General features: G+C 44.0%; 1 protein-coding gene across 2 annotated transcripts in view; it reads right to left on the bottom strand.

The window, feature by feature from the left end:
- Window positions 1-14,254, bottom strand: part of LOC310847075 (opsin-5-like) — a 65,359-nt gene that overhangs the window by 26,296 nt on the left and 24,809 nt on the right. For both annotated transcript variants that reach the window (XM_083744532.1, XM_083744531.1), the window contains exon 2: window positions 472-559. In XM_083744532.1, the coding sequence (XP_083600658.1) occupies window positions 472-559 (88 nt within the window). The remainder of the gene's footprint in view (window positions 1-471; window positions 560-14,254) is intronic.

Below are 14,254 nucleotides of genomic sequence, written 5' to 3'. Positions count from 1 at the left end.
TATTGTGAGGTGCAACTTATAGCACTCCTCTGGGTGGCCTCTGTGATTGAGCTGAGAAATAAGGACTCAGGCAGTCCCTTAAAGTATCCTGGCCCCAAGTTGTTCAGTGACCTGTACATTAAGACAAGGGCCTCGGGACAACAGTAGGGTAGATGGGGAGTCAGAGTCCAGCATCAGGGACACAGCTTCCCCATCCTTGCTTTGTATGAAAAATAATACCTATATCCAGTGCCAGGATTTTAATTCCCAAGAGGTTTCCAGTTTTGGATTCCTGCCTCTGGTAGCATTTCCCTGACACATGAAGCTGTAGTGGAATCTCGTGATGAGAGCCAAACAGCAAAGCACTTTCAAGCAATAAAATAACGCTGGTTCAAGCAAACTCCAAGGTCCTTGCAACATCACCGTGCTAGATCTGCTGGTAGCTTGCAGGTTTTCGCACAAAGCTACATCTCTCCCCATCCCTACCCTTACCAAAGAGAGTGTAGAGGGTTCCAAAAACCAGGTCTTCTCCTTCAGATAAGGTTGACAGGAATGCTGAGGAACTGGAGGCATTTTCCATCTGCAAAAACGAAAAGGGGAGGGGAGAAAGAAAATGTAAGTCAGGATGAATTTGGGTTAGCCGCTGAGCCTTTGGTATGTGTCTCCTTCAGAGAACAGGACGGCTGTCGGGAAAGATGGCATGACTTTGGCCACGTGCCTTTTTCTGCGGGCTGCTGCCAAAGCAAAGTCAACTGCCGGAGCTCTGAACATGTTGCTATGAAAAAAGGAGCTGACAGTTCCCATTGCTGGTGCCGATGCAACTTGGACTGTGCGCTGGGTTGATAATAGGATCGGGCTGGTCCGCCAAGCTCCCGGTAATCCCACTTGATTACAGGCTGGCACATTTAATTACAGATCGTGCTGATTAGCTGCTGAGTAATACTTTCTTCTCCTTCTTAAGTTTTTTATTTAGGTACTTTACAGTAAGAAAAGGCCACTTAGCGGGTCCAGCTGTTACGCTTCCATCAATACTATTTGCCGAGGATGTTGTGAGATTCTGATCTCCCCGGCTTGCGGCTCCTCTGGGGACTGCCAGTTTGAGCCTTAATGCTAATTGCAACGGGCTTTGCCAGCTTAATCACAACAGGAGCAGCCAAAGATTACATTTTCCGCCAGGTTCCAGGCAGCCTCTGCGTCAGGTCCAGTTTAAATGACAAATTAAAGCAAGCTGGCAAATAAGGACAAGCAACGTACTAGTCCACATTTTTATTGGCCTGTTTACCATTTTCACTTGCCTGTACATTGGTTATTTGCAATGCAACAGCAGCCTAAAAGGAGAATAAAAACAAAATGAAAATACTAGTTCTGTTTTAAATGTTCAACTGTTTCTTAGTTTTGTCAACTGGAGGCCATTTCCCCCCCGGCTACTCTGGCTTTTGAAACCTGCAATATGTATTTGTAAGACCTAGCTTATGTGGTTGCAAGCTGTTTTAAATTGTTTTTGACATTGTGTTTTAATTGTTGTAACTCGCCCTGGGGCCAGTACATTTTTTTCAGGGGGTACTCAAGGGTACGCAGTACAGTGGTACCTTGGTTCTTGAACTTAATCTGTTCCGGGAGTCCATTCGACTCCCAGAAACGTTCGAAAACCAAGGAGCAGCTTCTGATTGGCTGCAGGAGTTTTCTGCACTCAAGCGGAAGCCACGTCGGACTTTCAGCTTCCAAAAAATGTTTGCAAATCAGAACCCTTACTTCCGAGTTTGAAGTGTTCAGGAGCCAATTTGTTCAGCAACTAAGCTGGTTGGGAAACAAGGCTTGACTGTATACCAGCACATCTTTTGTTGTTGTTGTTAAAAAATGTTGCGCTTACTGTAACTTCATGATGAGTACTGGACCTATTTTCCTAAAAAAAAAAAAGCACTGTCTGGAACCTTAGAGTGGAGGGTGAGTAAATAGTAATAAGGAGGTGGAGAAGGAAGAGCAGGGACTGACTACATATACAGTGGTACCTCAGGTTACATATGCTTCAGGTTACATACGCTTCAGGTTACAGACTCCACTAACCCAGAAATAGTGCTTCAGGTTAAGAACTTTGCTTTAGGATGAGAACAGAAATTGTGCTCCGGCGGCGCAGCGGCAGCAGGAGGCCCCATTAGCTAAAGTGGTGCTTCTGGTGAAGAACAGTTTCAGGTTAAGTATGGACCTCTGGAATGAATTAAGTACTTAACCTGAGGTACCACTGTATCAAAGAACATTTACAGTTTGGAACCTGGGCATGCAAAGTGGGGGTGGAGAATCTGTGGTCCTCCAGATGTTGTCTGACTGCAATTCCAATACCAGGGGCCCCCAAACTAAGGTCTGCAGGTCAGATAATAATAATAATAATAATAATAATAATAATAATAATAATAATAATTTATTTATACCCCACCCATCTGGCTGAGTTTCCCCAGCCACTCTAGGCGGCTTTCAATCGAGTGTTAAAAACAATACAGCATAAGGATAAGGCTCGAGGGACTCATTTATCCGGCCCACGGCAACCCCCGCCTCCCGCTGCTACCGCCCGCTCTTACTGGTGCTGGGCTGCGCGGCTGCCCACTTCCGGGTCAGAGGAGCACCAGAAATAGCTTGTGCACATCCAGTGCACATCCAGGTCGGAGGAGGCCCATGCACATGTGCACAAGCTATTTCTGGTGCTCCTCCGACCCGGAAGTGCGCCAGAAATAGTGCGTGCGCATGCGTATGGGCATACGCTCCCCTGCCCTCCGGCCGACCATGCGATTGGCGCTGGAGACACCAGCCCGAGGCATGGTAAGTTTGCTGACCCCTGTCCTATACCTTTGGCTATGCTGGCTGGGGCTGATGGGAGTTGGAGCCACAGATTTCCCATCCCTGATCCAAAGGAGCACCTACTGCCCCATGAACCTGTCCAGATATTAAGGACATCTTCTGAGGTCCTTCTTCAAGTGTCTTCTGAGGTTCAGTGAGTGGCAGCAAGGGAATAGGCCTGTCAGTGGTGGATGGATCCTGTATGTATCTGCTTGGCTACTGAGATCAGCTGGGGAGGCATGACTCCAAGTGGCCTCGTTTTTTGAGGCAAGGTTGGTAGCTACCAGTGGACAAAGAGCAGCTGTAGACCCAGGGAAAGAGTGTGGGGCTGCTGCTTTTCTGCCCTATCTGCAAGTTTCCAGCGCATTTGGTTGGCTACTATTGCAGATGGACTTTTAGTCTGATCTGGCAAAGATCTGTTTTTAAAACCCAGTTGAACACTCTGGCATTTGTTTCTGAGTTGACTTGCACAGAATTGAGCTGCCCAAATCTCTTAAGTGAATGGGGGAGGGAAAGGAGCCCTTTGTGATATAACTTTGGTTTTGACAGAACAGAACAGTTTTTGGCTCTGTAAGGTTTCACACCTGTGACACAGAAGTGTTGCACAACGTCCAGCAGAGGAAAGGTTTACTGTAAAATGTAATCCAAGGCTCAAGAGAACGGAGATGTGAGGGCTCTCACTCTCTTTTTGCTTCCTCCAACCTGGAGCAAACAGCTTATCAAAGGGCTTTCTATTGGTTTACTTTCATTAAACTGAAAGATGTGAACTAATCTTAGTTGGCTTCCTTAGAACCGAGACGAAAGGAGCTTTACTCAGAAAAAAACAACTTAACAAGGTAATCGTTAGGTTCTACCCATGCACATCCTCCAAGATTACAAAACCATCAGCAAATAATAACAATTATGGAAGCTATCCTTAATTGGAAGGATATAACCTAGTGCTGGTCAGCACTCTACATGCAGCGAGTTCGGATAGGGATAATTTTATAATTTCCCTTTTAGTATAATACTTTTCTATTCCCCCTGTCTCTAGGGATGGATGAACCTGGAAAGTTCAGTTGCTCACTTTCCCAGTCTTAAGTTAAGTTCTGCACATTTCCACATCAGTTTGGAATTATGTTTTTGTTTTGTTTTTAATCCCCTAATTTACACAGTTCTGTACTGTTGCAGGCTGCCCCAATCTCTGACCGGCGCAAGATTTCAGGGGCTCCAGGCTCTTAGCCAGGGTTTGTGTTTCCTTTTGGAAATGAGGCACAGGGGAGACCATGGTAAATGCTAAATCGTGTGAATGTTGTGTACAGGGCTTTTTATTCAGTCAGAACTCACCAGAACTCAGTTCCGGCACCTCTCAGGTGGGTGCCATTGCCATTATAAGAGAACAAGGAGGGAGTTTATGAAGAAGAAGAAGAAGAAGAAGAAGAAGAAGAAGAAGAAGAAGAAGAAGAAGAAGTTTGGATTTGATATCCCGCTTTATCACTACCCGAAGGAGTCTCAAAGCAGCTAACATTCTCCTTTCCCTTCCTCCCCCACAACAAACACTCTGTGAGGTAAGTGGGGCTGAGAGACTTCAGAGAAGTGTGACTAGCTCAAGGTCACCCAGCAGCTGCATGTGGAGGAGCGGGGAATCGAACCCGGTTCACCAGATTACGAGTCTACCGCTCTTAACCACTACACCATATTGGCTTATGGTGAGTTCTGGCACCTCTTTTCCTAGAAAAAAAAGTGTCTTCTTTTGCACTTAGTTATAGAAGAACGCTGGAATTGGAAGGGTTGTGCTAAAGTCTTCAGAGAGAAAAAATGTGTATATTGAGGAAGGATTGGAACGAACCCTTATCCCTGACATCTAAGTGTAGATGATGCATGTAATGCTATTGTTGCTGATGATGAGGATAAAACAAATAAACAGGAAACTACCAAGCAGAAAACGTATGTCCTATTATCACCAATGGCCGAAACAAATCAATGGAGCAGAATCGAACAGCAGATGTTCCTCTAATTGAGAACACTTAAAGTTATTATTCCAGTGTAAAACAAAAGAGACCCATCTCTGCAACAGTTCATTCCAATTTCCATTTCCATCCCAAACTCCAAAATCAGAAAAGCATGTAGGAAGATAGTCTGCAAGCAACATCCATGCAAGGATTTACACTTGTGCAATGGGACTTTCCCTCTTCTCCTCCCCTCGCACGCCTCTCCTACCATCACCAAATCTGCTCTGGAAGGCTGGGGGAGAGGAGGGGGAGAGGAGGAGGAGGAGGAATGGATGTGTTAGTTGCATCCTACCTTGAGTCTTCTATATGTGAGTCTTCTATATGTGAGCCCTTAAGGAATTTCTATATGCCTAATTTTCTATATGCCGGACTGAAAGGTTGTGTGCATGGAGAAGCACTGAATTATAATGTTATTGTGTTGTATTTTGCTGCCTTCTGCTGTTTTTACGGGATGTCACCAGTTGCCTTGCGTTCCTTTGTTGCAGAAAGGTAGGGTAAGTTTATTTCAATAAAAGAGAGGAAGAAAACCTACCTGTGCTTGAAGGCCCTGACACAGTTACAGTGAGAATTCCCATTACAATGGAGCAAGTTAATTGTGACTGTGGCATTTCTCTCAAGGGCCCTGTGGCTGCTGTGCAGAATATAAGCTGCCTTTGTTTCAACATGACCTTAATTCATTTGCCTTCAACCTGCCCCTATATTCTGCCCAATGCCTTAATGACTCACCAGGCACTTTTGGACTACAACTCCCATCAGCCCCAGGCAGCATGGTCAATAGTGAGAGATGCTGGGAGTTGGAGTCTGATGCCGTATGAGGCCACTCCATGTGTAAGGATATTGAAGGTGCTTCATTTGGTATCAGAGAGCATTAGTCCACATAGCCTAGCACAACCCACTCTGTTGCTTTGATTTAGTGACGTATTTCTATATTCCATGAATAACAACAACAAGGTGGTGTAGGGAAAACAAACAAAAGTTAAATAAAATGACAACTCAGAATGAAACAGCAGCCTTTTGGTAAAAACAACTTGAAAAGGAATAAACTGGCATTAGTGGATACCAAAAATAAACATTATTTTCCATCTTGCTGTAGGTTGTGTTTCGAAAAATAAAAAACTACAGTTTATTATGTTTATGGTTTGAAACAGATCTATATGGGGGTACCAAATTATTTTAGGTGCTTAGGGCTGTGAAGATCTTAATCCAGCCCTGGAAGGATCCCTGCCTGTAACCAAAAGTATTCTCCATGTATTGCAGACTGCAATTCTCATCAGTGCAGCCAATGGACAGGGATGAGGAGAATTGTAGCCCAGAATAATATGAGATTATCACCGGGTTAGGGAAGGCTGACCTAGAGAGGTGCTGCCCACCAGTGTAGGCAAGGACCAATGGTCTGACTCTGGGTAAGGCAGTTTTATTCATTCATTCATTCATTCATTCATTCATTCATTCATTCACACTGCATTTCAGTCATTCGCCCTTTCTCCTTCTGCCTCCCTTTTGTCTTCAAGCCTTGCACTTCTGTTTTTGACTGCAAAGCAATTTCTCATTATGGAGTCTGGCAGAGAGGATGGCAAGGAACTCACTCGCTAATGTGTGCGCATAAAAAACAATAAAGTGGAAGTTGGAAAAGTTATGTTCACTTTCTCAGAGTGTGCCTGACAAAAATCATCATGCTTTATTGCCCTAATTAGTTTTCCTGGTATTTCATGCAAAGGTTCCAGGGTGTTTAGAAAGTTAATAGGGGGTAATAGAGTGGAACGTGCCGAGTGTTTTTTCCCCCTTCTTCAAAGTACTGCTTCCCTCTGCTGATAACAAGTAAGTGGGGGAAAATATTTTGCTTGCGGAAGTTCACAGAGTGGGGAGGGTGGGTGGGTGACTTCACAGTACATCTTGCAACTGCTATACTTAATGCCCACTTTGCTCCTGTGTGTTTCCTGAACACCTGCGCAGGAGGTGAGTCTCTGGTTTAAAAAGAGTCACCCGTGATTGCTGTATAATAACAACAGCCGGCACGGCACATAGGTCAGAGCTGAAAATGTCTCCATAGTACAGGAGCTCTTTGCAAGCACCTCTGTTTGTTAGCGTTGCCCTTGGCGTGGGCATCAGTAACCTTGCAGAGTACCCAATTTCACTATGGAGAAGGAGAACTTGCATCAGGTAAAGAACAGCAATGATTCCAGTGATCCAGTGGGGTCATGCCAGGTGGGCCCTTGAAGTCCATTCCAATTCTACAAGTTTCTGGTTCTATATGAATCCATCATATGTGGAAGAAGCACAGGCTCAAAGTCCCTGTTCAGCATCGCCCATGAGTCAAATATTCAGATATTACATTGGCCTGCAATCATAGGCTGGAATGATCCCAGTCTTGCAAAGCAGCACAGGGCCCTGGGGTGCTTTGGGAGACTACGATCAGCTGAGATCCCAGCCTCGCAAAGTGGCTCAGGGAGGGTGGCATGAGAAGGATGTCATGTACCCTTCGATCCCAGCCCTCAAAACTGAGGCATCTGTTCCCTGTTTGTGGATAAGAGTAATAAAGCTGTCTGTTAGGTTGTGGGTGAACATATCAGACGACACAGCGATTCTTCAAACAGCTCTTGTTTATTCACAGGCTAGAACAGAACTGAACTGAAGGGTTCTGCTAGCCTGCTTATATAGAGCTCCACTAGAATGCAACAGTAACCATTTTCTGTAACTATCCAATCTCTTACAGATAGGTAGCCGTGTTGGTCTGCCATAGTCAAAACAAAAAAAATTCCTTCCAGTAGCACCTTAAAGACCAACTAAGTCAGTTCTTGGTATGAGCTTTCGTGTGCATGCACACTTCTTCAGATACACTGAAACACGAAAGCTCATACCAAGAACTGACTTAGTTGGTCTTTAAGGTGCTACTGGAAGGAATTTTTTTATGTTTTATCCAATCACTGAACGTCACTTTCAATCCCTTATTTGCATATGTGGACCTAAACTATCTACAGTATCCCCCTGCTGGCCCAGGGTGAGAACTTCAGTACATAACACTGTCCTTCCAGGTTTTCGGTAGCTTTCCATTTGTCAGAATATTATTCATTAGGTCTTTCATGGAAAGAAATAGTGATTGTTCTAACTTCTTATAGTAATGGGAGACCATCTGGGCCCGGTGTCTTTCCTAGTTTTGATCTTTGTATAGCTTGTTGCACCTCCATAGCTGTTATTGGCGAGTTCAAAATTTCAATTTTTTCCTTAGGTATTATTGGTAGTCCCCCCCCCCCAAATAATCAATTATTTTTTCTAGATTCTCTGGACCTTCTTTATATAGATTTCTGAAAAAACTAGTAAAGTTTTTACTAATTTCCTTCGGTTCTTGAATCCATTTGTCTTCAATTTTAATTTTATTGATAATTCTATCTTCCTTTTTCTTCTTTAGTTGCCAGACAAGGCATCCTTCTCACGCAACCCTCCCTGAGCTGCTTTGTGAGGCTGGAGTCTGATATGATCCCAGCTTCACAAAGCACCTTAAGACTAGTTCGCGACCCCCCAACAATGCGCCCAGGACGACTGCCTCAGCAGCAGCCCACCACCCTATGCCCTGCGACTGAGCTATTAAGGCATTCAGTTTCTGAAGAGCAGAAAGCTAAGATTTCTGAAAAACCTGTGCAGGGCAGCTGAAATTTTATGCCCCAAAACCACGTTATGAAGGAGATCTGTTACTGATTTCCTCCCTTTTTAAAAAGAGCCTTAAATGCAGCCACTGCAGGGCTGCCAATTTGTTTACAGCAGAGACATAGGGGGGAAATGGGTGTCCAACTTTCCCCCATGCCTTTTCACATTCAAAGCTGATCTCTCCTCAAGCGCTGATATTTGCCCTGCAGAGATTAATGGACCTAAGTTAGTCATGCTCATAAATTTTCATGGGCCTGCTTTGAATAGGACTACTTTTGGATGCAACCCTTTGACTGTAAAAGTGGCCCATAAGAGAAAGGGTTGAACCACACACACACACACACAAACACACACACACACACACACACACGGCTACTCCAATTAATTCAGCAATCCCCCCCCCCCCCGAGGCTGCATTTCTTTCTTTTTTAAAGTCAAGAAAAAATATCAATCATGGATCTCCCCTGTCTCGGCCTTAAACTGAAAGTGTGGTAATGTCTCAGAATTCATTCTCACATCACTGAAGTTAAGAGAGATTTAGCTTTGATAGAATGATACGCTAACATTCATTCTTCATTTCTTTGCAGAAAAACGGAAAACCTGTCCCTAATTTTAGGCAAAAAAGGCACCGGGGGAATCTTCAGACCAGGGAACTGAATGTCAGGTTGGGATTAAACCTGACAAATTCCTGATTCCCAGGGCTGCATTTAGCTCTCTAGGCCATGCTACTAATTATACACTTTGATGGAACTTGTAATAGATGCTAGACTACCTAGAGAATTTCCTGAAGTGTTTCTTTTCATGAAGTGCTGATGACATTGGCTCTCACAAATGGAGCAACCACAAATTGTTATCTTGATTTTCTCTCTTCTTTTTTACAGCCATGCTCACATCCAACACTCTAGTCAGACAGATGGAGCTAATTACTTCAAGTGGCAAGTAAATTGGCTTAGAGAGTAAGTGTATTTTAACGTGCTAATTGGTGCTAAACTGCCAATACACCCTGCCAATAGATTTTAAGTTCCCTGTGAAACTGGACCCCATACACTCTTGAACTGATTAGCTTGACCAGCTACTTGGCTGTGCAATGACATGTTGGCCTGACTTTTGCCTCTGAAGCAAGGAGTATTTATAGTTTTGTTGCCTTAGCTGTCCTTCAAGCCATCTTGAGAGCCAACTGGAGTCTGTTAGGAGACTCTGAGTCTGGGGATAGAAAAGGAGTCTATAATCTAAAGAATGCTAAGAATTTTTTTGTAGATTTTGAACTAGGAAACTTGCAAAGATGATGCCAATTTTGAACTCAAATCAGGTTTGCAAATTTAGGGCAAAATCCAACCTTAAATCAATGTTCATGATTTCCTCTTGATTAACAGGAGAGAGTCTATGATATATGCAAAAACATGAAGATCAATAATACCAAACTGGAAATGAAATTCCTACCATGTTGGATAAATCAGGATATCTCTTTATTTATTTGAACCATTTATATGGCTATTATGTTGACCCAATTAGGATCTCCAAACCAACTTCTACTATATTTTGGGAAGTTGTTTTATCTGTTCTTTATGCATTCGGACACTCCTAAGATAACATAATAAATTTTTGCGGGATGGTTGGTTCCTGAGACCAAGAAGCAGGTTTCTGTGTTTCTCGCTGCCATTTTGAATCAAGATGTCAGACTGTACCTTTAAAAACTGCACTGATTTTAAAACTCTGCAGATTTTTTTGGTTTCTTAGACTTCCCAAGCAATGCTGACTATGAGGCTGCATAATGTAAAACAATGAGAAACGCCTGAATCAAGGAAGATTTCAAACAATGACTGGCAAGGTAGAATTATATAACTTTACTGTCAACAGGTACCACGAGCATAAAATGGTTATAAGCCACTCAAGACTCTGGTAAGCACTGAGGTTTTGAGTTGGCACCAACACCTCCCCCAACAGTCAGCTTCAAGTTTTCGGGGACCCAACACTCTCGATGCCCCCTATTCTCTCCATCAGTAAGTCTGTGGGAGTCATAAAGCCATGGCAGAGGCTTGTATTGCCGTGTGGTGCCTCCTGACCTCGGTGACCAGCATGTCTGTGCCTGGCAGTGTATTGAATGTATTGACCTTATATGGAGTTGTGTTTCCTTTGGGCAGTGATTACCTTATATGGTGATGGGTGTAGTAAAAGCCATGACCGGATGATGTAACGTGAGACATTGGCAGACGGCCATGCAGGCTGAGAGAGACAAAGGATAATAAAAATTACCGGACAAGAGGGAAGTCGAAGGAGCTGCCCCTCCATCCTGAGATTACTGCTGCCTCTCTGTGTCCTTTTTCTATGCTAAGCACCATTTAATGACGGCTGATCTCCGTCATAAGTCTACTTACAGTACATGTGAAAAGGATCTAGGGGTCTTAGTAGACCACAAGCTTAACATGAATCAGCAGTGTGATGCAGCTGTTGGGAAATTATGCTCTTTAATTTATTCTGATAACGATTTTAATGGATTTTAATCATTTTGTTAACACTTCTAGCTGAGCTAAGTTTGATGTGCAGGAAAATATGGATTTTGTTTATGGTGGATTTTGATGTATGCTGTCCATGCACACTTTATTTTGTAAATTATCTCTTTGTGGTATGACTGGAGGATGTGAGCTTTGCAGTGGTCTTTGGCTCTGTGCAATAAAAGCTTGTGACAGTGTACGAGAGATGGGTTGAACTGTCCGTATAAATGCTAGATGTGTAGAGCTGCAGCGGTGCACCAACTGTTCCCATGTTATCCCAGTGGCATCCTGATATAGTACTTGTCAGGTGATGATGATGAACATGATGGTGATCATAGAATCATAGAATGATAGAGTTGGAAGGAATGCCAAGGGTCATCTCGTCCAACCCCCTGGAATGCAAGAATCCTTGCCCGACTGAGCTATATATGATGATGATGATTTTGTTTCATTAAATTTATATCCCACCCTTCCTCCCAAAGGAGCCCAGGATGGCAAGCAGCAAGTGATAAAACAATAAAAATTTTTTAAAAAACATTTAAATCTGTATTCCCCAATACAGATGGGAAAGGTATCAACTTAGAAGACTTGTTGGGAGAGGAAGGTCATCTGCAGGCACCAAGAAGACAACAGAGATGGCAGCTGCCTAATGTTCAAACAGAAGGCATTCCAATGGGCAGGTGTCTCAAGACTAAAGGCCCCATTGCTACAATGTCAAGAATGGGTATATAAGGGGTGAGATGATCTTTCAGGTATCCTGGTCCCAAGCCATGCAGGGCTTTATGCACCAAAACCAGCACCTTAAACTGAAAACTGGCAGCCAGTGCAATTCTTTCAACAGTGGGAAAATGTGTTGGCAATATCTTGCCCCAGTGTGTCCTTGAGCTGTTGCATTTTGCACCAACTCCCAGACCAACCTCAAGGCTAGCCCCACAGAGAGCTCATTTCACTAGTCCAGCCTGGAGGTTACCAGCACATCGGTGACAGTGGTCAGGCTATCCCGGTCTAGAAATGGTCACAGCTGTCTTGCCAGCTGAAGCTGGTAGAAGACACTCCTAGCCAGTGGGGTCACTTGAACCTCTAGTGGCAAAGATGGATCCTAGAGCACCCCCTCCCCAACTACAAAACTGCTCTTTCAAGGGGAGCATGACTCCATCCAAAGCAGGGAACTTGAAATATACTCAGAGTTGAGTGTGGATTTCATGCTCTTTTTTCAGCTCATAGTAGTGAGGAGCAATGAAAGTTCCTCCAGAATGTCTGCTTTATATACATTATTTACACAATGGGCCCCATGTGATTGGCTAATTCTGGGATTCACCTGTAGGCCAATCAGGATGCAGATTCACTTCCACTTGGAGCTGGATTGGGTGGTTCCTGTGGACCAATCGGACTGCTGCATTCTGAATCCTATTGTTCTAGGACCAATCAGATTGCTGCCTTTTGGATCCTATTCAACTCAGTACATAACAGAACTGAACAATTATCTAGACTTGGAAATTACCCACCCGCAGAGTGGGTTTACGAGGTTCGGGAGCCAAGCCATTTGGGAACCACTGTAGATGCTAAATAGCACTGGGGACAAGCTGATGCTTTGTGGCACCCCCATAGCACAATTACCAGGGGCCCAAAAGACAATCACCCCATCTCTGAAACTGACCCTGGAAATGGGATTTGAACCACTGCAAAACAGGGCCTCCAAGACACATCCCACTAAATCGGCTCAGAAGGATCCCAGGGTATCAAAAGATCAACAGGGTTGCATTGTCGTCGTCCCCTCCTTCTCTGAAGAAGGAGGGGCAGTAGAGGGGACCAAGGCTGACTCAGAACTGTAACTTGGCCTGAACCCAAAATTAAAAGGTTTGAGGTGATGATGGAACACAGGAAACTGTTTCCTGCTGACTGAGAGTGTTGCTCTACCTAGTTCAGCCTTCTCTGCACTGAAAGGCAGCAGCTCCCCAAAACTTCAGACCAGAGTCCTTCCGAGCCCTATGTGGAGACGCCAAGGACTGAACCTGGAATCTTTGGTATTCAATGCATGTGCACAACCAATGACATATGGCCCTTTGCTGAACATTCAATGCCAGTTTTTAGATTTGGGGCATTGTGCTAAAGGAGCTGGAAGTGAAAAGTGGACGGACAGGATCGTCTCCACTGTATTTTCAGGTAACATGTTCACGAAAGAGCAAAGTAACCCAGCAAATCTTTATTAGCGATTTATTTTTTTTAAAGAAAGGGATCTCATGACACTGATTTGTTTTCTTGCTACATCATGACCTCTTGCTGCTCCAACCTTAAGCTGCATTGATTTTTCCAGAGGGCTTGCTGTCATTCAGTTTGGAAAATAGCATTGCCCCTTATGAGAAGCAAGGGAGGAGCTGCCTCTTTCGATTAACACACATTGTACAAAACAAATAAAAGCAAATAGAACATTGCCACGCAGATCCTGCCTTCAAAGATAGATCAGCAGTACTCGCCATGTGCCCTTCAGATGAAGCTCCAACTGCCAACGACCCTGACCATTGCCCATGCTGCCTGGAACTGTAAGGGAGTTGGAGTCAACGTCTGAAAGGTACAATGGCTTGCAGATACTTGACATCATCCATTCATCCAAGTCAGATTGGGAGCTACATTTCCCTGCAGAATGGAAACAGCCTAATACTTTGCTGGATCATATATTTTAAGCTAATCAACAAGGTCTCTTCCTGAAACTTACCTCCATGTGCCTACCTTGTCCAACTACCTCTTGAGGGAGTCTGTTCTGCTGTCAAAAAAGGTCTTACTGTCAGAAGGTTTTCTGCCAAATGTTTAGTTGGAATCTCCTTTCTTGTAACATGAAGCCATTGGTTCGGGTCCTACCCTCCAGAGCAGGAGAAAACAAGCTTGTTCCATCTTCCATGTGACAGCCCTTCAGATATTTGAAGATGGCTATCATATCTCCCCTCAGTCTTCTCTTTTTCAAGCTAAACATACCCAAGTATCTCAACTGTTCCTTGTAGGCTTGGTTTCCAGACCCTTGATAATCTTGGCTACCCTCCTCTTCACACATTCCAGCTTGTCAATATCTTTCTTAACTTATAGCACCCAGAACTGGACACAGCATTCCAGGTGTGGTCTGACCAAAGCAGAATAGAGTAGGACTATGAATTCCCTTGATATGGACACTATGCTTCTGTTGATGCAGCCTAGAATAGCATTTGTTGTTGTTTTTTTACTGCTGCATCACACTGTTAACCCATGTTCAGCTGGTGGTCCACCAAGACACCTAGATCCTTTTCACGCATACTACTGACAAGCCAGGTGCCCCCCATCTTATATTTGTGT

This window comes from Podarcis gaigeae (assembly GCF_964106915.1).
Source record: "Podarcis gaigeae genome assembly, chromosome: 6".
NCBI lineage: Eukaryota > Metazoa > Chordata > Lepidosauria > Squamata > Lacertidae > Podarcis > Podarcis gaigeae.
This window is presented reverse-complemented; position numbering and strand designations above follow the sequence as displayed.